Source organism: Indicator indicator, chromosome 1 (assembly GCF_027791375.1).
Source record: "Indicator indicator isolate 239-I01 chromosome 1, UM_Iind_1.1, whole genome shotgun sequence".
Classification (NCBI taxonomy): domain Eukaryota; kingdom Metazoa; phylum Chordata; class Aves; order Piciformes; family Indicatoridae; genus Indicator; species Indicator indicator.
Window position 1 is genome coordinate 112,384,931 of NC_072010.1, and position 26,701 is coordinate 112,411,631.

The 26,701-nt window shown below is 41.2% G+C and overlaps 2 protein-coding genes across 3 annotated transcripts in view; both read right to left on the bottom strand.

Annotated features, from left to right (window-relative positions):
* Positions 1-10,766: 10,766 nt before the first annotated feature.
* On the bottom strand, positions 10,767-19,862 carry CFAP298 (cilia and flagella associated protein 298). 2 transcript variants are annotated; one of them, XM_054384749.1, is made up of 7 exons: positions 19,721-19,862; positions 17,868-18,035; positions 16,033-16,100; positions 13,930-14,088; positions 13,327-13,458; positions 11,248-11,343; positions 10,767-11,144 (listed from the first exon to the last, which is right to left on the bottom strand). In XM_054384749.1, exons 1-7 carry the CDS (start codon positions 19,857-19,859, stop codon positions 11,034-11,036), a joined length of 873 nt encoding a protein of 290 aa, XP_054240724.1. In that variant the 5' UTR covers positions 19,860-19,862; the 3' UTR covers positions 10,767-11,033. The 2 variants fall into 2 exon arrangements, with proteins under 2 accessions (XP_054240724.1, XP_054240715.1); XM_054384740.1 differs by lacking the exon at positions 11,248-11,343 and having other exon boundaries at positions 19,721-19,859.
* A 2,496-nt stretch (positions 19,863-22,358) lies between these two features.
* The window catches only part of SYNJ1 (synaptojanin 1), a 67,699-nt gene continuing 63,356 nt past the window's right edge, over positions 22,359-26,701 (bottom strand). Inside the window, exon 32 of the mRNA XM_054389419.1 lies at positions 22,359-23,377. Coding sequence (XP_054245394.1) covers positions 22,523-23,377 — 855 coding nt within the window. The 3' untranslated portion in view covers positions 22,359-22,522. The remainder of the gene's footprint in view (positions 23,378-26,701) is intronic.

Here is a 26,701-nt window from a genome sequence, read left to right on the forward strand (position 1 = left end):
ATTCCTCCTGACTCATGGGAGCAGGCACCACCCATTTCCTGATCAGAAAGAAAGGGGGCTGAATTACATCCCAACAATTCCCCCTGCTGACAGACCATAGTAATAAAAAAGATGGATCCTGGTCCTCTTACTGACCCTCCAAAGGGGCTGTCATTCAATTGTAGAGAGTGGGCAGGGCTCCAACATATGGAAAGCAGGACTGAGGGCAGAGGCTCCTAGTGGCTGCTCCTTCCCCAGGGCAGGGCCCACAGACCAGTTGATCTCCAGCTGATCTCCAGCTGATCTGTTTTTGGAAATTGTCTGGTGGTTAATGTTTATAGTCACTAAAATTTGTGTATTTTCTTTCCTCATTCTTTGTCCTTATGCCTCTGTGGGGTTCCAGTCCTGAAGCTGACATCATAACACAACCTGAGAGTTAGTCTTTCCACCAGACTTTTGCTTTGCTCAAGCCTGTGTAAAAATCACATGTCCTAGGGGTGGCCACAGAATTGCAGACTAGCTGTGATTGGAAGGCACCTCTGGAGGGCATCTGGTCCAACCTGCCTGCTCAACAGGGCCACCTATAGCAAGCTACCCATGACCATGTCCAGATGGCTTTCAAATATTTCTAGGCATGGAGACTCCACAATCTGTCTGGGCAACCGGTGCCAGTGCTTGGTCAGCCTCCCAGTGATAAAGTGTTTCCTGATGTTCAGAGGGAAGCTCCTGTGCTCTTTGTGCTCATTGCCTCTGTTCCTGCATCTGGGCACCATGAGTCCTTTCCCTGCTGTTTTGTTCACTTCACCCATGTACATTTTTCCATCTCATCACCCTCCTTTGGGCTTCACAGCTGAAATCAGGAGTGTTCATTCCTAGTGATGAACCAACTGTAGTGGCACTAGATCAGCAGAAACCAGTCAGTAACTTAGACCTTAGTCGCTTCCTTGGTGCAAAAATACTTCACTTTACCCAACTCTTGAGTTCTCTCACCTACATTTACAATCCTGGAGGAACATACTGCTTTGTATTCAAGTGAAGATTATAATTTATTTTTTTTCTGCTACTTTCATATAGCTGCCAGTAGATGACTTGACAGACCTGATTCCCTCCTGATTTTTCCACTGGCACAGAGAAGAGCCTGCTTCCCAAAATGGAGCATTTCTCAGCCTCTGGGAATACATTTTGAGAAAAAAAAAGTGCACTTAATAATGCATGCCTGTTTAAATGTGTCCTCAAACATGGTGACAAAGCCCTGTGGTGAAACCCAGCACCAGGAGTAACAGAGCAGGGTAGAGGAAGTAGCTTCTGCTCCAGACAAGGAGGTCAAGCTTCACTCAGGAGCTGTTTCCTTGAGTGAATTGTTTATAGTCTGAGTTTGGGCTGCTATTTTATTCTTCTTGCAAAAACTTTTACAATCTAATTGGGGAAAGCTATCAATTAGCAGTTCACCTTTTTCCCAAATGTTCACTGTTCACAGCAGTCTGAAAGTTAAAGAGAAAACAAATAATGTTAGAGTAAAAAACAAATGAGAAAACCCCAAGAAACAGACATTTATTTCCAGAAAGATGAAAAGCAGAAAAAGCTGAACTGCAGAAAAAGCACCCTGCATGGAAAGCAGAAAATTGAGAGGAAGTGTAACTACCTGATCTGAGCCCACAAAAATCATGATTTTATGGGAAACAGCAATTAAAGAAGAAGTGTGTACAGTAGGCCAGGCTCATTTCAATGGCTTTACTGGAACAGGAACAATGGTAAGAAGCAATTGGATTTGTCTGGTTCTTAGTGGGCTGTGTAAACTCGGAAAACAAGGAGCAGAAATGCTGCAGTTGGTATTTACTGCATTTACAGGCTAAGGGCAGAAGTATCATTGAGGGTGCCACAGGGCAGCAGCAACGCTACAGGGAGGTCATTCGGTGCTAGCAGTGGGATGAAGTTTCAGCAGTAAAATCACTGCAGCTGGCCAGAAGAGCAGCCTAAGAACAAACCATTACAAAGGACAGTTTGCAAGTCACTTGGCTGTAACTGTTAGGTCCTTGTTGTGTGCATGCATGGGGGAATGCTGTGCATTAGAAAATTATATGACCCAGCATTAACACCTAACCTTGCTGGAAGGCAGTGTTCAGTGCTGGTGTGGCTGTTCTAACTCCCCATTCCTGCCTTTAAAATAACCCAGAGTTTACCACCAGGATTCCCTGGGAGAAGTTGCAGGAAGCAGTACATAAATCTGTCCAAAACTTGCACCTTTTATCAGCAGCCACTCAGGTGTGGCGCCTAATGCTTGTGTGACACTGGCCAAAAATCCCTGGCCTCACCCCAGCCATTTCATGGGAGGTGTCTGTGATCAGCCGGGCAGTGTGCTGGTGCCTGGGGTGGCCAGAGAGAGAGGGCAGCAGGGAATGAAGGTGTGAGCAGGGCTGGGAGCAACCTGGGAAAACAAAACCTGGCAAAGCAAACCTGCAGGCATGCAAGGAAGGAGTGGTGAGACCTTATGTGGAAACAATCCAGGTGACTACCTGCACGCTAGGAAGCTTGAGGGATAAACGGCCACAAATAGCAATCTTTTGCCAGTGCATAGCTGAGTGATGGAGCATTCAAGCATGGGCCGAGGCAGTGGATTGCTTGTCACCTGTGATGTCGCCTGTAATGGGTTTTCCTGGGCTCCCAGAGCCCACCCAGACCCTGTGGGGCAAACAGAGGTTACCCTCCAGTGAGCTTTGGAGTGAGCCCTTAAAAGCACCACGAAGGCAGCAGGGCTGCTGTCTTCAGAGGAGATGCCATTTCAGGCACCAGAGAGAAGAATTCCAGCTCAGGAGCATGAATGCAACACACAGACCCTGCCAAGGAGCACAGCTTGGCCCCTCTGTGTTTGCAGCATGCACAGCCCTATGCCAGCACATGGTACTGCCCAGGCCTATACCCAAAACACCCTGTCTGCTGGTGTGCCTCACCTCATAGTTTTAGTGTACTGAGGGTACTCCCTGCTCTGATGCCAAGTGTCATTTTTAGAGATTAAGAGGAAGTGGGGCTCCTGCCAGCCCCTGAGCACTGCTGCCCCAACAGAACCCCTGGGTGGTTGCCCCACAATGGTCACCTTTGATCCAGGCACTCTGAGGTACCTCTGGCAAACTAAGTCCTCCAGGGATCAACTTCAGCCTTAGGGGACTGATTTATTTTCTTGTGTTCTCATTTCTGAAAAAAACAAACAAAAAAAAACCCCACAAAACAAACTCCCAAAGGTCCCAGCATGTAGTTGGTAAAAACCTCCTTTTTCTAGCAGTGTAGAGAATGGCAGGACTTGTGGTTTGTGGAGAGACAAATCCCAGCTTGATGTTACAAACATCCTGGTTACAAAGTGGGTAGGCATCAAATACCAGGAACATGCCTTCAAACACACAGGGTACCTGACAAAGACCCATCCAAGGAGGGTGTGTGTTAGTGACCATCCCTTGGCAATCCCTGTTGTAGAGTAATTTTGGTTGCAGAGGATCACTGGTGTGCCAGCCATGGGGCGAGCACTGACTCAGCCCTACACAACTCCCCAGATTTTTTTTTTCCAGACTGCTATGTTTTTAAGATCATGTATTCTTAAGACCTGAAAACATGATGGTAACACCCACTTGCTTTCCTCCTTGGGGCAGTGAGAGCATGAAAGCATCACCCAGTGCTCATACCTTCTTTATGTAGCTGGGAGATGAAAATCTGTGGGAGACCTTGGTAGGTCAGAGCTGGCTGTTGCTTGGTTTTCTTTTGCAAAATCAGGACCCTGAGCAACATGAAGTTTGATCCAGTTCAGAATGAGGCCCTGCTCCAAGTGTGTGATAGAAGTAGCAGCTTTCAGGTGGCCCTCCCAGTCTAAATTGTGAACAGTTCTAGCCCACACCTGGAAGGCAGCCATCAGAGCTGCAAGAACTCTGCTGTCCAGCCCGCTGGCTGTGTTGCAATTCCACCACCATTGTGATCTATCAGCAGCAAAAATTTGAACTGGGGTTCCACCTTTTAAATCAGGAAAGAGGTGAAATGTCCTGAATGAGGCTGCAGGGCATTGAAGAGGGAGGGAGAGGCAGGAAGAAAGAGAGCAGTAAACTCGCAACTGACCACTGGGCTGGGACAAATACAGACTGAGTTCTTAAACTGCAGGAGCTGTCACTTGGGTGAGAGACAAAGCAAAGGTGGTATGAAATATCAGACCACTTCCATGGCAGTGCCCCTAGACCCTTAGATGATAACATGAGGGGCAGTCCTATGCTGATTGTCAGGGGAAAAAAATCCCCACACAGTAAGTACTTAGCTGTGTTAGACTTTGCTGAGAGCCACGCTCACAAACACAACCCTTGGAATAAAACTGTAATTATTTTGTCCTTGAGGAAGTGCCAAATTTCCTATTTTTGCTATAAACTTCCTCATTTTCAACACACCACTCTAGCTGCTGCACAGCCCTCAACACAGGTGAGCAGGTGGGTTTGGGTGAGGCACACTTGTGCCTCCAGCAGGTTCACATAGCTGGCGCTGTGTGGCAAGGAGCATGCAGCCCACAGGTGCCCCAGGCCACCACCACCTGTCACCCAATATTGGGCAAGAACAGGAATAGCCAGAGAAAAAGCACAGGCTCATGCCTTTGGGGACTTCTGACTAGCACACCAATGATGTAATCTTCCTCCAACACCATCATGCTAGAGCGTAGGCTTGGCAGGTCATGGACAGCTGGGAAATCCTCCCATCTGCTGGCAGGGAGACCTTGCCAGTGGTGGTGGTGGGTGTCCTCCATCTTCTGGCTCCATCATGCCAGACCTTTGCAGGCTCCCATGGCTGTTGGAGCTGATCATTAACAAGAGCTGCACCCTGACAGGATGTCAGTGCTGCCAAAAGCAGTGGCTCTAGCTCCCTGTGCCCACTGGGGCACTGGATGAGGAACCAGGTGCTCACTGCCCTGCTGGGTCAGCTCTGCAGCAGTGCCAGCTCACCACAGACACCTGCTCTCGCAGCCACGCAGACCGCAGTCCTCAGTCCTCTCCTGTCATTTGGAAAACTTGCAATAGAGCATGAGGCCTCTGTGAGCAGAAGAGGTGGGAACAGAGAGGGAAAATAATCAGGAAGTGTCACCAAAGTATTTGAAAGCCTGTTGTGTGTATCAGTCTCACCCTGCTCTAAGACCTTCCAGTACAACTGCCAAATTCCAGTTCCCCGGTGGCTTTTACTTGTGACCCTCGTGGTAAAATGATACAGGACCACACACTGGTGGAGTCAGAAGCACCCACTGGATGGCACAAGGCAGGCCCAGAGTGGTGGCGGCAGGGCAGAGCAGTGCCCTGTGGAGCAGCACCCTTACCACATGCTGGGGAGAGTAGCCCACCTCCAGCGGGGGGGTAAGTTGGCACCAGAGCCACCTCCCCACATAGCAAAGTGCCTGTGCTTTGCTTCCTCCCAGCCTTCCTATTCAAGGAAACCTCAATAGCATATTAGGGATTGTAATGGCATTAGCAATTCTCCTAATAGAAGTTTCCACTATTCAGGATGGTGATATAGAATCATAGAATCAAGAAGGCTGGAAGAGACCTCAAGGATCATCGAGTCCAACCTGTCACCCTACACCTCATGCCTATCTAAACCATGGCACCAAGTGCCACGTCCAATCCCCTCTTGAACACCTCCAGGGATGGTGACTCCACCACCTCCCTGGGCAGCCCATTCCCATGGCCAACCACTCTCTCTGTGAAGAACTTTCTCCTCACCTCCAGCCTAAACCTCCCCTGGCACAGCTTGAGACTGTGTCCTCTTGTTCTGGTGCTGGTTGCCTGGGAGAAGAGACCAACCCTCTCCTGGCTACAACCTCCTTTCAGGTAGTTGTAGACAGCAATGAGGTCACCCCTGAGCCTCCTCTTCTCCAGGCTAAACAGTCCCAGCTCCCTCAGCCTCTCCTCATAGGGCTTGTGCTCAAGGCCTCTCACTTTAGCAACATTCTGCTGTGCATGCCCTTTGACAGAGAACAGATTTTACCTCTCTGCTATCAAACTTCCAGAAACAAGCAGTTTAGAAGAAAGATAAAATGCTTTTGCAAATTTACCAACTTACATGCAGAGTTTCTATCTCAAATTCAATTATCTACAGCCTTTGCTTTGTTCCTGTACTCTTTAGTCTTTTTCCAGTAAGTTAACTCAATTTCGGCCATAATAAATGGGTGCAACAGATTCACAGACGCTGTCCTGAGAACTCAGACAAGCACTGCTCCTGTGGACAGTTTTATCAGCTAAACAAGGTCAACTGCAGCAGGGAACAGAAGCCAGAGGTATGCAGAATAAAACAGAGTTTCTTCTGTTAATTATTTTGTGCCTTCTTTTCCCTCACTTTTAGAGAGGAAATGAAAATATTATAAGCACCATAATCAAAGGTCCTGTTCAAACATCCCCTCAGAACCCTCTGTATAATGCTAATTTATCTCCCTTTTTCAGCAAGTCTTGGAGAGACAATAAAACTTCTTGTATCACATCTGCCAGTTGCAGAGAGAGCTCTGCTGGGAGGGAGGCTCTACCAATGTGTTAAGTTTTGTCATGGAAAACCAGTTACTTGTGGTCATGGATGTGCAGTGGAGTTTAATGAGCAAGATCCAGGGACTGTAGATACTTTACTGCTTATGTGAGCTTCATTTTGCCTCCTCTGCTATTGAATACTTCCCTGTTATCAAGGACGTTAAATCAAATGGCCAAAAGCCAATGATGACTTCAGTTATTCACAGGACTAGGAGCCCACAGAACAAACTCTTCGGAATAATACTAATCTAAGATGAAAGCTCTATTTGTAAGAAGGATTCAATTGGATATTTTCAAGCATTCATTATAACTGATCCAAAACATCTGGAAAGCTTCCTGCCAAGGCTGCTAAGCTCAATGCAGTTATCACAAAGTAACTAAAAAAAAACCTGCTTTCAAATGACAAGGAACAGGCAAGTAAGTACTCCTGCTAAGACATTGTTCCAGGGTGCATAAATGCTAATAAACAAGCACTACTAGGTAAGGACACATTCCAGTTTCTGATTCTGGAGTGGATCTCAAGCTGGGGTAGCTCATGGGCAGTCCGTCCTTCAGGAATCTCCCTACCAGGTTGGTAGGACAAAAACCACGTGGCAGGGCTGACTAAACTAAGCTGGCCTGTTAAACAGAAAAAATGAGATTTGAGGGAGGCAAATTATTGTTGCAAACAGCAGAGGAAACAAAGTGATCCTTGGAATTAAGTTTGGGAGCTGCCCAGTTATAATTCCCTCCTGGATACTAAATGTGCCACACAGGCTTGCTTGAGCAGCTTATAAACAGGGCTACATTTTTTTCTGCCTGCCAAAAGGACATAAATATTTTAGGATACTGCTGAAAAAGAAGAAAACAAATGAGCAACAACCCTAAGTCATCAATCTATAAACAGGAATTTGATCTTTTTGGAAGCATGTATATAACAGCCCAAACAAAATAATTACTTTCAAAGCAGAATGTGTTTTGAAATTTGGGCCCTCAGACAGCGTTTGTACACATCCCTGTGAAGCCACCAAGGAGAGCATTGCAGGGCAGAGAGGAGAATGTTTACAACTGCAGAACCCCCTTGAAAAGCCACACTACCACCTCTGGTAACCCAAGACTCTTACAATCAGTGAGACTGATCAGGAGCTGGAGGACTAACAACCTTTATACTAAATTAATGACTTTTATGATAATGGTTTTACTGAGTGCTTGTTATGGATCAAGAACATTCACCACATCAGTATTAGTTGAAATGCCAGTGATACTAAGACATAAAATATTTCCAGACTTTCTTCACCCCACTCTTTGATGACAGCACAGTAGGAAAGAATCTTTCAGCTATGGGAATGGTTAAAAATCTCCAAAGAGTCATAAAGAACACTGATTTTTATCTGATGAAGTAGCAGAACAAAGTATTCTCTTAAAAGACACTATTTTCTGGCCAAAAAATAATTCCTAGGAGTGTTTCCAATATAAAGCATTTGAAGTTTTGCTACTTAGAAAAACCCACATAGTGGGTTTTTTTTGTTTGGTTGGTTTTGTTTTGTTTTTTGTAAAAACACATTACTGTAAAGTTGATATTCAAGAAATACTACCAAACACCACACTTTCTTAAAAGTAGATGAATCAGAGACTGCAGTAAAACCCAATCAATAGTTCACTGGATGGCATTAATTCTCTTTTCTGCATTCAATCTTCCTGCTGCCGGTTCAGCAAATACTTCAGCTTAACCTGATCAGTGTCTCTTCAACCATACTAATACTTACAGAAAATGAGGATTTTTTGCACCATCAAAAAGCACCTAGTGAAACACTTTCTGTTATTTTACAATGACTCAAATGAGCAGAGATTTAAGACAGAAACATTAAGATTTGTCAGTCTGGAGAGTCACAGCAAGGTGTTTTTAGGGGACAGTCAATGATGACAAGATTCATTCCACCTTGTTGCACTGGCAGGTTTGGCAAGGCAGGAAGCTTCTGGCTGATAATCTCTCAGACGTTTGGGTTTTCAAGAGTCTGCCACTAAGCCCTCCTGGCAGGAGGATCAGAGCATGAATAAAGTGAAAAAACTATCAATGAAAAATGTCAAATGCAGGTGTAAGTTCAGACACCAAACAACTCATCTGACTTCTAGAGCTGCTGAGCAGCACCACAGTGCCCTAACCTGGCACCTAAGAAAAATATTTCACGTTAAAATTTGCCATAATCTATGCGCTGACAAGCAACTGCCTGTTCTTGAGACTGACATAGTTTGTAAACACGGTGTAGTTTGGCTTGGGTGGAAAAGAGGCAGATGTGTGCAGGTACAACTTGGTATCCTGAAGTCTACTGCAGGCTACAAACGCAGTGTCCTTACCTGGCTTGCCTTTCCGCACTGCAGAACTGAGAAGGTCAGCATTGCCAGCTCCCTGCTGCCCTAGGGACAACTGCTTTGGACTGAGACAGGGGTAACCAAAGACATCTTTGCAGTTGCCTGGGAGTGCCCACATTAGCTCATCTCTTTATAAAACACTCAGATGATACTCATGTATGATTTTCAGGGCACCCTGGCTTTCCACTGCTCAGTCATCTGACTAGGATGCATGTCCGCCTCCTTAGAAAAGCATCTCCTTTGAGGACACAAATCTAAATGTGTAAAACCTTGTTTCTAAACATTAAGTATCTACATAATGGATGAGGCCTTGAGCAACCTGCCCATGGCATGGGGGTTGGAACTAGATGATCTTTAAGCTCCCTGCCACTGCTGCATGAGATACACCTCTGGTGTCCTGGGTGCCCACCCAGAGGGGTGGACACAGGAAACGACGTATTTTTACCCATAAATCCTGCACCCTATAAGGCCATCTGCAAAGTCATTCTCTTCCTCTTTCTTCCCTCTCTGCTCCCACGGGAGATGTCCTCTCTTATCGGGTAATGCCGGGGGAGTATCCTCAAGGCCTCTTAGGCCTGTCTAGGCCTAATGCCAGGAGGAGAATGGAGGGGGGGGGCAGTCTCAGACCTGGCCAGCCTGAGACTTGCCTAGCAGTGGGAGGGGGAAGAAAGAGCCCTGGGGGGTTTGGGTTTACCCTCAGGTGGGAAGAAGGGAAGGATTGGGAAGCTTTGGGAATTCTGTGAGGGGTTCTGTACGCTTTGGGATACTCTTTGTCACTATGCTTTGTGGTTTGTAGTTCTCTGTAGCTTCACCAATTGCTTTTTCCATTTAAACTTTCCATCACTCTCCAATCCATTTGTGTGAGTCTCATTCTTTTGTCCCTTTCGGGGCAAGAGAGGATCTGTCTGGCGCCAAACCAGCACAATCCACATAATAGATGAGGCCTTGAGAAACCTGCCCATGGCATGGGGGTTGGAACTAGATGATCTTTAAGCTCCTTTCCACCCCAAACCATTCTATGAATCTACATAATTCTAGAGATTTAATTATCCACATAATAGATGAGGCCTTGAGCAACCTGCCCATGGCATGGGGGTTGGAACTAGATGATCTTTAAGCTCCCTTCCACCCCAAACAATTCTATGAAGCTACATAATAATTCTAGAGATTTAATTACCCATTAGCCATACAGTATCCAGAGTCTGCATCTTCCCTTCAGAAAAGGACACTTCATTTGCTTCAAGTCTACTAACATTTCCTTTGTTAGCCTTGAACCCAGAACTGACTGACGATACAGCTTATGAATGGTAATAGGACTGTAAATATCAAGCATGTTGAGAAAATACTCTGCAATAAATGCAATGATTTCTCATCTTAAAATGCTGATTTGTTAGAAACTAAACACTTCTAATCCACTCATAATCTTAGAAGTACTTCCACATTAGAGATCTTGCCCTATTAAATCTGGTTTCATTGTATCCCATCTACTTGCAAGTGATGCTTACTTCCATAAGCAAATTTCTGTCAAACTTCATGTGAAAACCTCAGGGCTAACGGCTTGTTAAACTGAGAAGGATCAATAGGTTGGCTTCCAATGTTAATGAAAGCTAAACCAAAAGCATGGAAATTAAGAATTCCACAAGGATTTTCATGTTACTTGTGTTTATCTAAAAATACTTCTTTTAAACAGTTGCTAAGAGGTCAACTTATTTTAAAATCATAGTTTGGAATTGGCTATGTTGAAATGCAAACAAGTACATAAACATCACTAACTTTCACTGGATTAGCCTGGGAAAACAAATTTCTTCTAAATATCTTCTGCAGACTGTCCCATCTAAAACAAATGCAGGAATCAGACTACTCCAAACAATATCAAATATCCTAGTGCACATTTACTAGATATATTACCTTTGAAATAGGTCAGTAATTCAACATTCAAATTATAAGTTTTTAGTAAAATAACAAACTCCAACAGGATTGATTTTGCCCTTTGCAGAGACAAGTTCTGCTCAAGTTACACAGAAAGGTAAACATTTACTGAAAACCTAAAGTTGAAACAGGCATCTGCTACGAAGTGACGATTTCAGCTTTCATCAGAAGAATCCACTGCACACAACTCCTCGTTGGAAATAAGTGTATCAACCAACCAGCTTCCAGAGGCAAAAAAGTGGTTGTAGGGCTTCACCTTGGCCCCCACTTGATGTCTTTTACACCATGAAATTGTCTTTTCAAAGCATGGCTGTCTGCCCATTCAGCATTTAGAAATGAGTCATCATCATCCTCTTCTAGTTTCTGTAAACAGAACCAACAGGATCTGAAGGCTGTAACGAATGCCAAGCCGTGGTAGCAGCTACAACAGCACAGCTCAGGTACAGCAAAAAGGAGACACTGTTACCTTAAGTTCCTCCTGCTTTTTGTAGTAATACAGCATCATCTGTTTTTGCTCTTCATGACTAATCAGAGGTTCACGCCCTGGAGCGCCTTGTCCTTTCTGAAAGGGAAATTGTAAATTTTATTTACAGTGGCATTTGTGATACAAAAGAGAGGCTGCTGTGCAAAGACAGTAAAATCTTTCTTCAGACAATAGGATTTCTCAAATTTAATGAGGTTCCTCAGGATAGGAAGATAAAAGTTGGAAAACTGCTGCTGCATTCAAGTGGAAATTACTTTTTCATCTCAGCATCTTAATCACACTATCAATTTTGTGACTATCAATGGAAGTTGCAAACGATTGACTATTTCACTTAACTTCTCTTAAAGTTTTATCTCTCTATTTTAAGCACACTCTGGATGTCTCAGGATGGACTCATCCATCTTTAGCTTCTCTGCTACAATTTTTTTCCCCCTTTTTTTCCATGAACTGTCCTCATGGAAGAAATTATGCACACAGTAGAAAACAGCCGATGACAGCTATTGTCAACAATAGCCAACAGCGCGATTTGAATTAGAGTTGGTGAATCCTCTCTGGAACAAAAAAGGGTCTGAGGTGGTTTAATTTAGCTCTCCAGCCCAAGAATGCAGGCATCTCTTGTCAAATAGAAAGTCACCATGCTACTTTACATTCTCTGAAAAGTTCCATCAACTAACTAAACTGTAAGACAGCTGTCCTGGGTACCTATGCTTCAACAACTGTTGAGTTGTCTCACAGTTTTTATGTCACCCTGACAGCAAAAAGAAAGAAATTCTGGTTTTCTAAATTTCAAACTCATAGATCACTTAACTGTTCTTCATCTGCAAATAAAAAGATCGGCCACAAACATTAATGCTTTCTATGGCAGAGAAGCTCTCACTGACATGGGAGTGAAATGCAGCTCCAGAATAATTCTGAGCTAAGTGCAAGAACTCTGAGACATCTGACACTTGCAAAAGCAGCCTCTGAACGTGATTTTATGTGTAGAGACACGTACACACATGAACAAAATGAACATCTTCTGACAAAGCTCTGAAAATTAATTGAAGCATCAAACATTCTCCCCCCAAGTATGGTATTTCCACTAGACATGAAAAACAACTGCACAGTTTGTACAAAATCATTTTGTCAAAAAAATAATGAACAGTTCTGGAAGCTTGGTGCAAGAACATGACCACTGTATATGCACTGGTACACACTTAGTGACTAGCTTGTGCTGAAGCATCATGCCCATATACAAGGGAAGAACAGGAGGTCTTTGCCTGATTTTAGTTCATTACTCCAGAGGATGACTCAGATCTGCATTCAAAATTAATATAGAAGGCCTCATGTGCTTCATCACATCTGACAACTGGAAAGTCTAATTTCTTTTAAAGAAATTAATCTGAAAGCTTTAGGTGAGCTACTGCTGACAGTGCAACGGGGTGGATACAGGCATAGCAGCTTGCCCTTCCCTCTAGCACTCAGTAAGTTCTCTCTTCTCAAAAAAGATGCATGTCCACATTTCCAATTGAGACAGTCTGAGGACCTGCCATTAAGACACTCAGGACATCACAGGCAGGAAATCACTGAGTTACAGACAGAGTCAGACACAGAACCGACTGAAACAGGGATGAGAGGTATCCACATCACATGCACAAAACATTAAACCTGCTCCTCAAAGGCCCTAATAGAGAGAGAAAAACATTCACAAGTACAGTGAGACAAACTGGGCAGACTGAATGACTGGGTCTGTTCAGTGATCTGCATGGAGATGGAACTGAGATTTTTAAGCTTGTCAGTTTGTATTTCCTCTATTTTTAAATACCAACTTTGTTGTACTTTAGAAAAGTGTTGTGGAGCAAGTAATAACAACTACAGTATTTAACTGACAGGTGAAGTAAGTACTAAAGTAAAATTTAAGAATATAATAAATTAAAGCTTTAAAATACATGTACAGTTTTAAAACACTCAGGCTTGGAACCACTCTAGTCCATTTCATACACGTAAAGACAATTCTCTTCCAAAGACAATTACACAGCCAAAGGTGAATAACTGGGAAAGAGATATCTCAGCAATACTTACTTTCTGTATCTTGACAATGATGGTTGTTTTCTCATTTTTGCCTACATAATCAGAGAGGACCTTTGTTTCTTTCAGCTCCTTTCCTGCCCACCACAATTGTGCTTCTGATTCTTCTATAACTTCAAGAGCAGCCTGTGACAAATAAACAAACAAGCTGAAGGCTTGGAGGAGTTAAAAACTGAGACATTTTCTTGGGGGGGGGGGGGAAATCTTTCTGGAGTTCCTAACAGAAAGGCCTGTGTAAGTTTACACTCTACTTCTGCTACATCTTTCTCCTTATACTGATTTACAGTGTTTTAATTTATATTCCACTCAATCTTGATCTAACAAAAACACTTTAGGCAATAAATTCTCAACACTGGCATTAGAAAGAAATGACAAGGTATTTAAAATTAGTCCCAGACTTAAATGAACTTTTAAAAATAAACTTAACTCATCTTATTTCTAGTTAAGCCATTAGTGTGCTTTGACACAAACGGCCAGACAAAAATACTGAACAAAATCTGTCATGCAAGTGAAAACAACTTCATTGACAAAAGGAAGAACAGCACAGATTAGATTTAGCCCAGGCACTACATATAATCCAAGTGAGCTACTGCATACTTGAGTTCCCAACAGGTCTTCTTTATTTTCAAACTCCATCCTAATTGGATCATGTGGAGGCAATCCCATTGGATACACAATCATCACAGCCCCTCGGAGCTGGTCCAATGCATCTTTCACCATCTCCATATTAACACATACGTTGGCCTGAACTTGTTTCTGAAATACAGGCAGGGATCATTGGTAATTTAAAGAAATATGCAGAAAGACTTTGCTTTGTACTCAGTTCAAAGGTTCACCAGTGGTTTATTTGAGCAAAGCTAACTGACTGCACAAAGATATCAGAAGCATGGATCTTATGATTATTGACTTCTGAATACATCACTACATTTTTGCCCCATCTACTTAGCTTGTAGACTGGGGAGGAAAAAATCAGCCAACCAACCCAACCCATTAAACGGTGCAGGAGCAATTCAGTAACAAATGTCTGTGGAATACAGGCATTCAAACAGGTACACAGAAACTAGATGGGGAGTCTTTTGTTCCAAGTACTTGTGATTCATGAACATGATTCAAAGCAGTAGAATTCAAGTGAGGGCTAGAGAATAGGTCTAAAACTTAAGGAAAAAAATTAGCACACATGAGCAGAAGAGTAAAGCTTGGCATGTTGCATGGTTTATGCAGAGATCTGCACGATCAAATACTTGAGATCATTCCAAACTCCACCACAACAGCTAGAGGTAAAACAAGACTCAACTGGAAGAGAAACAATTAAGTTTTTGCTTATGGATTTAACAGTTCAAATATTTTAAGTAACAAGATTTATATAAAAGAGAGTAAGATAATATTGCCTCCTTGTGGACATTCTTAACCTAGTTAACTGGCAAATACAATTGGTTTCCTCAATCTCAGATGATCAACCCTATCCTTACCTTCATTCACCAATGAATGTTAGTAATCTCATGAACAAGTCAGCATGGAGTGTGTCAACTTTGCAACTTTTAGTTGTAAGTGACAATACGGTTTACAGTTGGAAGTTTCACCCAGGAAGACTTGCAAAGTGGAAAACAGAGCTGCAGATATTTTTGACTCAAGTAAAACTACACATTATTGATTTCCTCCTTGTTTAGAAACAGAGCTGATGAGATGCAATCCAATAGAAAAAAAAAACAAACAAGCTTTAATCTGAAACATCTCTCATTTTGCTATGACTCAGAGTAGTCTGGCTAAAATTTTGCCTCAATTCAGGAAAGATCTGCTGCAACTCAGCTCACTGGAAGTGCTGCCAGGTGACGGGCTAGCTCCTCAGCTGCCCACTCTAAGTGACAGATATGACACTTACCTACAACAAAACAGCCATGAAGGCACATTTATGTGCAGAGAAAACACTGACAATTCAGTAATATTATCTGTTTGCCTAACTGGTTTAATGCTGTTTTAAAGTTTCACACTTAACCAATTCCAGAACTGTAAGGGCAGGGAGAAGAAAATTACTTGCACATGTTTATGAAAAAGAAATCCAATAATAGATGTTACTTAATTTATGTTTCAAAGTCAAATGAAAGCTGAGACACAATACAGAGCATTTGGTAAAGTGAAGCTGAGTAATTGTGACTATAGTCCCATCAGGGCATACCCTCATGCTTATCTTTAAACACACAAACTCATTGGGACTGACCATCAGTCTAAGTGCTTGTAAAACCAAGGCCTAATCTAAGAGATTAGAACAAAATTTTCAATTAATTATACATAAAACTCAAAAGACTATGTAAATGAACAAAAGGTATTTTATCCCAGGAACATCACAGAATGCAGTTAATTTTTTACCAGAAAACACAAGCATTCACCAAAAGAATGCATCAATAGCAAATTAAGAGCATGTGGATGCAATTAAATATGATTTAATCATTCAATGTGGTCTCAGCTGCCAGCATTCACTTGGGAGTTTAGCATCTGATTCCTTAACTTGTTGAACCAGCTTGCCAAAAGCCATTAAGAAAATCATTAACAGAAACGTCAGTTTTTATCAGACTATTTGTATCACTATGTGGTATTACTCAAAACTGTACTGAAAAAAGCTGATTTTTTTTCCCTTTAGCTGTCCAACTGCACAGCACCTATCAAGAAAGTCCCACATACCACATGCAACTTCAGGAAACTCACCCTAGAGATTAATGCCTTGGCTTCCTCTATTGTCTTCTTTATAACTTGCTGCATTTTTTCATTTGGAGCTAAAAATAAGAGACATATATTTAATAATCTACACTTACTCTAAAGAAACCAAGCAAAGACCTGTCCAGATTATTCCCTGCTGTAAGCAAATGAAACATTGTTAAATTACCAAGCAAGACAGGCACTACTAATCTGCAGTTTGATGCTTGACATATTTCTTACTAACTTCAGAAACAAAACCATATTTCTCATGTGAGGCCCAAATTACTTTTCCACAAAGACATTTGACTGGTATTTAGAACTTCATTTGGAACAAAAGTACTGAGTAGAAAGCAACAGCCATAATGTCATACCTGACACAACCAAAACCAAAACTCTCTGTCCCGTGCTGTACTTGAGACTGTTCTGAGCTGCACCAGCATGTGTGCTTTAACCAGGGACAACATCTTAGGGTTTTCTGACTTTTTTTTTTTCTAATTATGATTCCAATCTAACACCAAACGCAGTTTTGACATACAATGTGCATTTTATGTCATAGTTATCTATTCTGTTATAAAAAGCCTCTCCTCAGATACAAAAATCCAATTAAATCATACCCATTCACAGCTGAATGCTTAAATACATTACTTGATGGCATTTAGTTTGGCCCACACTTACACATTGTCCTCACTGACAAATAAAAGCCAGAGTACAGCTACAAGCAGAAGTGGTGCTGTTCTTATGTTAAAAGTTGTTTGCAACCTTCTACTGTAAGGGCCAACACTGCTAACAACCATGCTACACAGGACAGGCTCTATCAAGATGCCTACATAGAAGACACTCAGACTCTCTCTGAGAACACTTAGGAGGGAAAACATTTAGCTATAATACATGCTTTTAATTGAGTTCAGCAAAGGCTTGAATTCAGTTGGGCGTTGTGTTGTGTTAGAACAATTATCTTCAGCAAAATAAGACACTTTGAGTAAGCTGTTTGTATATGACAAGTTATTTCAACATTCCTCCTTAAATGAGCTGCCCTGCAATCAACATCTAAAGGGTTGCTGACCCGACCAGGGTTGTGGTGTCAGGAGCACAGAGCCAGACAGCAAGAAGACAATCAAGGTTGGGTCAGAGCAATCAGTCCTCGTGCTCTTGACTATAAAGCAGTGCTTGATACACACACCAAGTGGTAAGGCAAAAACCATGTGGCTGGAATTGCAGAAAGAGGAGTGCATTCAGTAAGCCTGAGTCACAGTGAATGAGAACAATGGGAGAAAACCAACCTCTGACTGTATCTTGGAGCTTCTGGAGAAAAATAGTACTTAAATTTATGAATTACGTTTACTTAAATTTACAAATGAAGAGGATAAATTGATGTTAAACAGCCAAAGTTGCTCCGATGATTGTTTACTTATCTTTTGGAGTTTAATTCCAAGTCCTGCAGCTGCAAAGTTAAACAGCATATGTGCTGAAGTGATACACTACTATTTAGACTTTAAAATCAACATTATATCAGGTTCTAATCCAGGACAGAAGAGTTACGTATGTAGTCGATAGTTTAGCTAATCTATTATGAAACAGGCTCCTGAAATAGCTCCTACTTAAAGGAAGTCATAGATTTGTTAACATAATTTATTTATAGGAAGCTATATTTAAAATTAGCAAATAAACATGAGCCAGCTCACGGGCTAGCTTGAAATCCATGTGTACTTAGTATCTACTTGTCTTTTATTTCTTCCAAGACAAGGAAGTAAAAGTGACAGGTCCAGAACTATGCTTTTTTGTGTTCCTCATTACAGTCTAGACTGTATGTCTAGGGAAGAAACAAACATTTACATCTGATTTACCATGTCCGTTTCTTCGCCCGATTTCATCCTTCTTGAAGATGCTTCCACCACTTGGTATGCACTTTTCTGCCCACTCATCCTTTAACTTCAGTTCTTCAATTTGCTCATCTGTCAGTCCTTGCATATTATAAGGCAACAAAGTACCATGCTCTGCTAGCTCCTCCATCTCTTTGAAGTGTTTAGAAAACAAGATGTAAAAAAATCTGTATTATTGAGAACATACAATTTACAAAGTTCTTTCACATTACATACATACAGGCAAATTTTACTGCTAGGTTTTAAGAGCCACACATGTAGAACAAATGATAAGGTATAAAAATACACATATATAGATGTATATGCTATAACTATATTACAATTAATGTCTTTCACATAGACATGAAACCACATACTAAACAACACAGCACAAGTACACAAACCAAGATGATACTTTCTGGCCATAAACTTTTTCATTTTGGTATTTTCTTAGCTTTAGCTGGCTATTAAAGCATACTCCTGTTTCTAAGTACTTTTGAGAAAGCAATTTTTTTCAAAATGGTAAGATATGTTATTTTTATCAATTAATTTCTTTGCAATTGAGAGTATACATAACTGGACTACCTAAAGATTTGCCCATACTACATCTAACCCAAAGAGTTCACATCCAGTATGAAATTAAAAACTAAACATAAATCACTCTATAGTAATTTACCTATTCAAGAAGCAATGGTGCAGGACAGCACTTCACAACATATATTTCTTGAAGGTCTTCCAGCCTCTTTACAATCATCATATTAATTAAAGCACATCCATCTCACAAAAGACATGCCAGAAGTACTTCAAGTCCCAAGAAATGGGAATTATGTTGCCATGGCTGGAATTATTGGCACCCACAAGAAAATATAAAGGCTAAGACTAAACTAGCAAGCATTAAAGAGCTATAGCAACAATCCATAGAGAGAGTGAGCACTGAAAACACAGTAACCATAGTTCCTGAGGTTTGGAATTTTTTTTATTTCAGGTTTGCCTCAGCATAGCTTCATACACTACATACATATTTGCAGGTAGAGCACATCAGGTGTAGCTGGGCTGCACCCCTCAGGTCAGTCTCACCTGAAGGGACCTCAGCTTATGCGTTCCCAAGCTGATCTGCAATGGAAACCGAAGCGGGTACACAGGGACAAACAGCAAATGTTTTCTTAAAAAAAGCTGTCTCCTTGAATTGAACTACAGCACTAATTTAGGCACATCCAGTGACTCTCCATCACATAGCTGGTGGACGCCTTGCACTAAGCATGCAGTAGGAAACACAAAAATTTCATTCACATGTAGGGTGCACTACTCATCGTAAAGGATCTATGCAGCCACTATGGACATGCTGCAGTTCAGTCATGCAACAGATGAATTTTCAGCCATGTACAGTGGGAATCTCAGAGCTATATGGTCTCTAAAAGAAACAAAAATCCCTATTAAAATACCAGAAGATGGGAATTCACACGTGGTTTAGCATTTGTGGTGAGTATTCTCTTAAGAGAGAATGGCTTGTCTGTTGGTAAACTAGGGGTTGCGAGGTACTTAACATCTGCTAGTGCTGAACTCTTTCGAGGTCGCGGTCCAGTAAACTCCTAGTGCTGCCCCTCAGCTCCGAACACGAGGGCCAGCGGGCCCCAAATACCCGGAGACTTGAGCAGGGCTCAAGCCCAGGGCAGCCGGACTACTACTGCTCTGAAGGCAACTCATCTCCCGGCCTCAGAGCCCCGCACCCGCCGGAGGTGCAGCCAGGCCCACGCAGGCGGCCAGCCCACCGCTGCGTACTGGGTGGCAGCACCCTGCCGCCGCCGGCTGCCCTGCGGAGGAGGCCGGAAAGCCGGTACCTGAGCAGAGACGCTGCACCTTCAGCCTCCCGTTGTAAATACGGGCGACGAGAGGCGTCAGGTCGGACAGACGCGCGCTGGCGGCCGTCTCCAGCAGGAACTGGCTCTCATCGCCGCGCTTCACATGCAACCGCACCATGGTGGAGCCGAGGCCCGCAGCAACGGCTCTAGCCTGCACGGGGAGAGGACGAGGAGGCCGTTAGTGCCACAGCCTTTCCCTCCCCCCACAGCAACCGATCCGCGTCCCTGGATACCGGCGGACGGGAACGGTCGTCCCCGACGCTTCCTGGCCGCCCGGAAGTAGCGCGACCGCCCTCTGCCCGCACCCGCCCCAGACGCCCACCAGTAGCGGCGACCAACCGTAACTGCCACCCAGTGCGCCGCTGCCCACTGGCCCGCGGTGCTTCCGCTTCCGGCCTCCCGCTTCCCCCATCCACGCGCTTGGCGGTGACTGTGAGCCCGGAAGTGTTGTGGAAAGGAGGGTGCCGAGAAGCCTCCAGGATACAAAGAGAGCCAGAGCTAAAATGTCTGAAGGGCAGGTATGTTTATTTCATGATTACACCACCGCCTTCCACAGGCTCGGCACGGAATGCTGTACGCCACTGGGTTCCAATACTGCAGCTGTTGGAAGGGTACATCCATAAATACGTGTGTGCCACAAGCGATAAAGTCGTTACATTGAAACAGAGCAGTTTACCACAGGGAACACAGAAGTCACGGATGAAGGTGTTGGGCGTTTCTAATTTTAGTTTTTAGTATTTTCAGAACTTCTGCTAGTAATTGTTTTCATTAATACACATTACAGCGGTTATCTATATACATACACTCTATACGTTTGGAGCATTTCTTTGTGATCTCTGCAGTACCGTACTCAGTATCCGTAATCCCGTAAAGTGTAGAGGTGCTGTATACCAGGTACAGTTTGGACAGTAGTTTTTAATCACTGTAATTAAATATTCAACGAGGAACATAGCTATCACGTAACTCTCACTAGCAAAAAGTTTCCCCAAAAAATTGTTTTGCTAATGTTAAGAATATACCAAACCACCAATCACACAGATGCTTATAGCAACAGTTTAAAACAAGGTAATTCACGTACTGAAGCACAAAGAGTATAAGTACCACTGCTGTTTAAAATGTACAAGTACTGGTTAATGACCTGAACAGGAAAAAAAAAAAAAAAAGCACAGTATCAAAACTCACTATCATCACTCCTCTATCCAACTGCAGGTCATGGCTAACCATACACTGTTTAAAGGAAGAGAGGATTACTTGATAAAGTTTTATAACATTTGAGAGCTTAAAAAGAGTACTGTCATTGTGTATTTTGCTATTACAGATATAATCCTAGCGAGTGTTGTGTTTTAGTTCCTGGTTTAGCAGAACCAGTACTGTTTGCTCTCAAGCCAGTGCTTGTAGGCATGTATTTGCAGTCCCCCAAGAGATGACAACGTTGTGACACGTTCAGCTTTGGATATAAGTACGCTGCTGAGCATAAGAATTATGTCCTGAAAACACTGCATAGTATAAGGGGTTTATGTAATATGTAAATGGAGATAAGGAAATCAGTTACTTTAAACTGATAATAAGAAAAAACATCATATTTTATGTAATCTGATGTGGCTTTCAGAAAATCATAACATCACAAAACGTTGCACTTTTATAGTATAAATCTGTAGAACTGTGAGTTCGCCTTCACTGGCCTCAAAGCAGCACCACACAGAGGATGGTCCCTGTCTGGGTGAAGAGTCATCACTTACTTTTAACTGTAAAAGTAACAGAAAATTACTGTTCTCCTGTTTTCTTTGAAAGATTTTAAAAACACAGCAGTAGATGGGGAGTATGCTGAGGAGACAACCCAGTCATGCAAGGTGACTTCTCCAACACTGTAATGTGGCTGCTGTTTCCCTCACACAGGTCTCTACAGGACAAGAAAGCCCTTCTAATGTGCAGAAGCAGAAGTGTGGGACAAGCCAACTCTGATATGTGGTCTGCAACTGGTAAAGACTGCTTTGTATCTCAAAACCCAGAGGGAGTTTTCTTCCAGAGGTCGAGAAAAAACTTAGTTTATTTCCAGTTTGTGGAAACAGCCTATCTTTAAAATAGTAGTGAATAAATGGATGATATGGAGCCATTATTCTGAAGTAATGCTAGTGAGTATACGTCACAATAATTTAACAGCTGAAATGTACTGACACGGAAAATTGAAGTCAAATATTGAATATATTAATACACAAATTTTTGTTTGTATTTTGAAATTAAACTATTTTTGTTGTGCCTCAAATTCAAATATAAACCTTACAAATATCCATAGCCTCTGTTATAAATTAAACCACTTCTAAACAATACTTGTCAACATTCAAATCTCAATAAACTTTGGCAGCTCTTTGGTAAATACTGATAAATATCAATTAACAAAACAGTAAAAAGGGAATGAGGAGGCTACCAGCAGGGAGCCTGTTTTTTTTTTTTTTAAATTCCACAAAGGGGAATAGAAATGTGAGAGCTCCCTAAGCAAAAACTACTTCCAGGACTGGATATTTTAATGAGATTAGTAGCTCATCCTTCTTTTCTCTTTCTATTCAAATACTATTACACTGGGACTTGAATAAATTTCAGACAATTTTTTGTGCTCTACCATATATACATATTCAAAATTTATACACAAAATAATAGTGGCCGTTTATGAGTTAAGGTTCAGTGCATTTAACAATTAATTATTGCACACAGAATAATCTCAAATGCCCAATTATCTACTGGATAAATGTAGCAACAAATATAACCTCTTATATTTTTGAACATCTATCTTTCTGTAAAATCTTGTGTGGGTGACACCTTGGGTTCCAAAGAAATGAAAGGATCTGCAGGGGATCGGTTGCTGGTTATTCTTGATGGTATAGGAGGTGCAGGTGGTCTTCTTGCTGGCATTGTATAGAAGCCCTCAGCAGAACTTCTATTACAATCATTATCAAAGTTAAAGTCTGAACCAAGAAAAGTATTTTGTCCAGTGCCCAGCAAATCTGGAGATCCAGATGACTTCCTGGAACTGATTTGCTTAAAATCTGGAACACTTTTAGATGGCTTTAGCTTTATGTTGAAATTATCATCATCATCATCGAATGTTACCCATCCTTTTGGCTGTACATTTTTTACCATGAAAGATTTACTTCGCAAACAAAAAGTGTTGTCAGATGTGCCAACAGAAAATACAGGCTTGCTTGTATTAGAACTGGGGGGATTTAGAGAAGGGAAAGGATTGCAAGCAGCATGTCCCTCTAATAAACGCGAAGTTATCCGAGGCTCTTGCATTTCCATTCTAAATGGGTTTCCAGCATTAGGAGTTCTTTCAGTGAATGGATTTGTGCAGTTCAATCCAGTAACAAATGGATTTGGAGAGCTGCGTTTATGTTCCTGGGATGCATTGAAGGTTGGAACAGGAGGCATCGGTGGCATGCAATTTACAGTATCCAAAATATCAGCATTTCTTTGTGTTGCTGAAGGCAATTGTATCAGCTCCTTTTGGTTTGAAGTCAGGACAGGTGATGTTCGAACGGGCGTCTGCATCTTTGACATAAGCAGCTTAAATGACAAATCTTCGAAAGGGTCACTGTTTAACTGTGTTTCAAGTTTAGTGCCATACGTTCCGTTTGTTTTAATCTGGAAAGAAAACAAGGTGCTTAGTAATCATGTGGCTGGCTGCTCTATCACTAACTTCCCGTTTCTCACTCCTCCGGGAGAGGGTAACAAGCTCTTAGACTTAAATTGAAACTTCCATACAATTTGGTTGTAACTCCTACAGTGCACTTGCAGTAGAATGATTGTTTCTTTTCTAGAAAACAACAACCCTTAACTCTTTCTCTGAAGTAAAGTCTGCTAGTCATTAGACACATTTTTCTCCCTTGTTGGTTGATGCAGCTTGAATTTACTTCATGCAGGACAGAATCCTAACCAAAAGCACTAGTGGACATTGTATGTAAGAAAATCTTTTAGGAAACTTAGGAAATGATGCTGTATTCTAAACAAGTGATAACCCAGCACAAATATGAAATAAAAAGCTCTAGGCTTCATTGGTTGAGAGTTTATAACTGATGTTACAAGCAGTATTTAAGCATTGCAATGAAAAGGAAAAATTAGTGTTATTAGTATATGCACTTCAGACATTTCTGTGTAGACTTATGCATCTGTGGACATCTCCAGGTATCTTTTGACATATGAATGTACAATCATCAGTTTGTAATTCTTTAAAATGGCAAGTTATCATTGTTTAGAATAATACCAAATGGAGAAGACTGTTCTCTCCATAGAGTTTCTAATCTTTTAAAAACAAAATATCCCTGGTTTTACAAATTTTGCAAACAGTGCAATTTTTATACCTTGTAACAACTGTCCAAAAAGATAGAGTATCCACCTTTGTTCAAGTCATCACACTGACAGAACAGAGTTTGGGGCTTCCCCTTAATTAAGCATATGCAAAGAATTAAAAACTGTTCAAACAGCTTCTAACAACTCACATTTCCCAGAGATTTGTCATTTCAACACATCCCCAAATAGTTTGGATATTTAGAATGAAAATTCCGTTAACAAATGTTTGCTTGAACTAGAGTACTAGCAAAAACTATCAACTAAAATGCGATATAATAGTAGCCTAACCTCAGTCTTTAAACATCTTAACTGAATTTGTTACGAATAGCTTGAAGTGTGTCTCCACATATCCACTGCCTAAGGCACTATGCCTTTACACACTCTGAGGAATAGGAAGAATAAACCAAATTTTCCCCCAGTGTATCCAGCATAGCAATTTCTTTTAAGAATTTCCAGCTGTGCTTGAATTGGTTGGCTGGAGAAACAAACTATGCTGGCAACAATGCATTTGCTCTGATGTTTTTTTGAAACAACGTCAGTCACATGCACATGGTACCCTATGTCAGACAGTTTCTAGAATAGGTGAGGCCTAATGTTACCAAACCAAAATAAAAGTAGTTCAATATTGTTATTTTTTCATGTATACACTAAGAAGTTTTAAAAAAAAAAATTAAAACACAGGTATCAAGTAACTGAAATGTGAGAAATTGAAGAAAGAATATGAATCAAATGCAGCTTGGCACCTGCTGAAAGTACAAGATCCCAAAGAAACTATGAATCTCAATTGCTCTTTACTGTAAATAAAAGTTTGCTCTGAATAATTCTGGAACCAAATGCTTTTAAAATTGTAACAAACAGTGTATTTTATTTTGGTTAATAGGAAGCTCCCTCTTCATTGAGAAATGTGAAATATGGGTTAACTTTGAAAAAAATATTGGCATTGTATTGAAGGGAAATGCTAACTCCAACACCCACTCATTTTTTTTCCAAATAGACTAAGACCAGGAGATTCAGCATTGACTAAGCAACGTATGTGAGGTTCCATTTGTTTCATAAAAGATGATGAAGCAAAATACTTACTATGGCTCTAATAAATACAGTTAACCGTATCGCTTTTAATTGCATTATGAAAGGAAAAAGCAAACTATGATATGACAGCCAATTCATTAATGCAGACAGGTGATTTTTAACATGGATGAGACTGTAGATGTATGAAAACAAGATTCATACATCTTTTCTGCTTTAATAGATGGAGACCACATACAAGATTGGTAAATAGTCAGATACCTGTTACCCTGACGGTTGCTCCTGCTTGTGAAAGAGAACAGACATCAAAGGAAAGATAATTAGGAAGAAGATCCAAGTAACAAAGCAGCCTCATATTAAAAATACTTTTAAATTTTCACAAAGCCATTTTTTGAGACATGAATACAAACCACAAAGATTTATTATACACTATACTAAATTTTAAGTTTTTGTTGTATTCTGTTGTAACACTTATAAGACCTACCATTAACTGTCAGAAACCCCAGTTCAAGCCAATTTTAGTATTATTTCCATACAGACATCCATTGTGCAGCTCATTGTGCTATTTTTTTGAAGACTGATTAAAAGACTATTGGATGGTCTAATTCATTCATTTATAGCAATAGTTTTTCAAGATAAAAAAATTACAAAGTTTCTCATTTGAACCCCCAAATACCCTTAATTTACAATTAATAACACCTATTTACAATAGCTATTTTTTTAATATATTGGTTGATAATCTATAGAGTCCTGAACATTCACACTTTATACAAAGTGAGAGAGGAAACTTTATACAAAAGGAGAGATTCAGGTTCTTAAATATCACACTCAAGCTTTGAATCAAAGTATGGACTTGGAATATACTACTTCTGAAAAGATTTTGTATTTAAAGACCTTTTCTCAGAAAACTTCATATTTACAAATTATAATCTGGAGACAAAAGCTGAAGCTTAGCATGGGCCTTTCTTGTGATTGCACAACCAATGTTAATCAAAGAAATCTGATTGCAGAGAAAATTATAGTTGCCTGAACTAGTCTTAAACTATCTGGTTTGGATACTGTAACAATAGAGCCACAGCATGACAAAGCTGCTGCTGGTGTTCTTAAGCACTTTTTTTTGATCCCTGTATATCCATACAGATAAATGTAACTTCCATAGAAATTTTGAAAGAACTGTTCACACCTCTTTCATAAAATGATCAGGTGTCAAACTGCATATAGAAGGTGTGAGGCTTTCAGAAGTGGCACAATGCAATCTCTTTCTATTCACAAAATCATTATGTTCTCAAGTACCTTATGCCTCCATGTGTATTCTTTGCTGGCAACACTTTGTACTTTCTAAGAAACTACAAGAAGTCAATATATTCTGCCTGTATATTTAAAAATATCCTCCAGTTTTTCTGTTATGTTTCCAAAATGAAAAAAGTTCACAGGCAGGAAGAGAGGTTCAGGAGAAAGAAAGGAAAAACATTTAAAGATATTTTTCAATTAGAATTCAAAATCACATCACTAAGGGCTGAATTTGGCACAATTTGGCATTAACCAATTGCTTAAGTGAAAGTGAAATTCAGATGTAGACTTCAGGTAAAATCT

Excerpts from the sequence above, each read along its gene's own strand:
- CFAP298 (XM_054384749.1), bottom strand. The coding sequence starts at position 19,859 with ATGGTGCGGTTGCATGTGAAGCGCGGCGATGAGAGCCAGTTCCTGCTG. Across the intron at positions 13,459-13,929 it reads AAGACCTGTTGGGAACTCAA|GCTGCTCTTGAAGTTATAGA; the intron begins GTATGCAGTAGC and ends TATTTGTCACAG. Across the intron at positions 11,344-13,326 it reads TCATTGTCAAGATACAGAAA|AAAGGACAAGGCGCTCCAGG; the intron begins GTAAGTATTGCT and ends TTTCCCTTTCAG.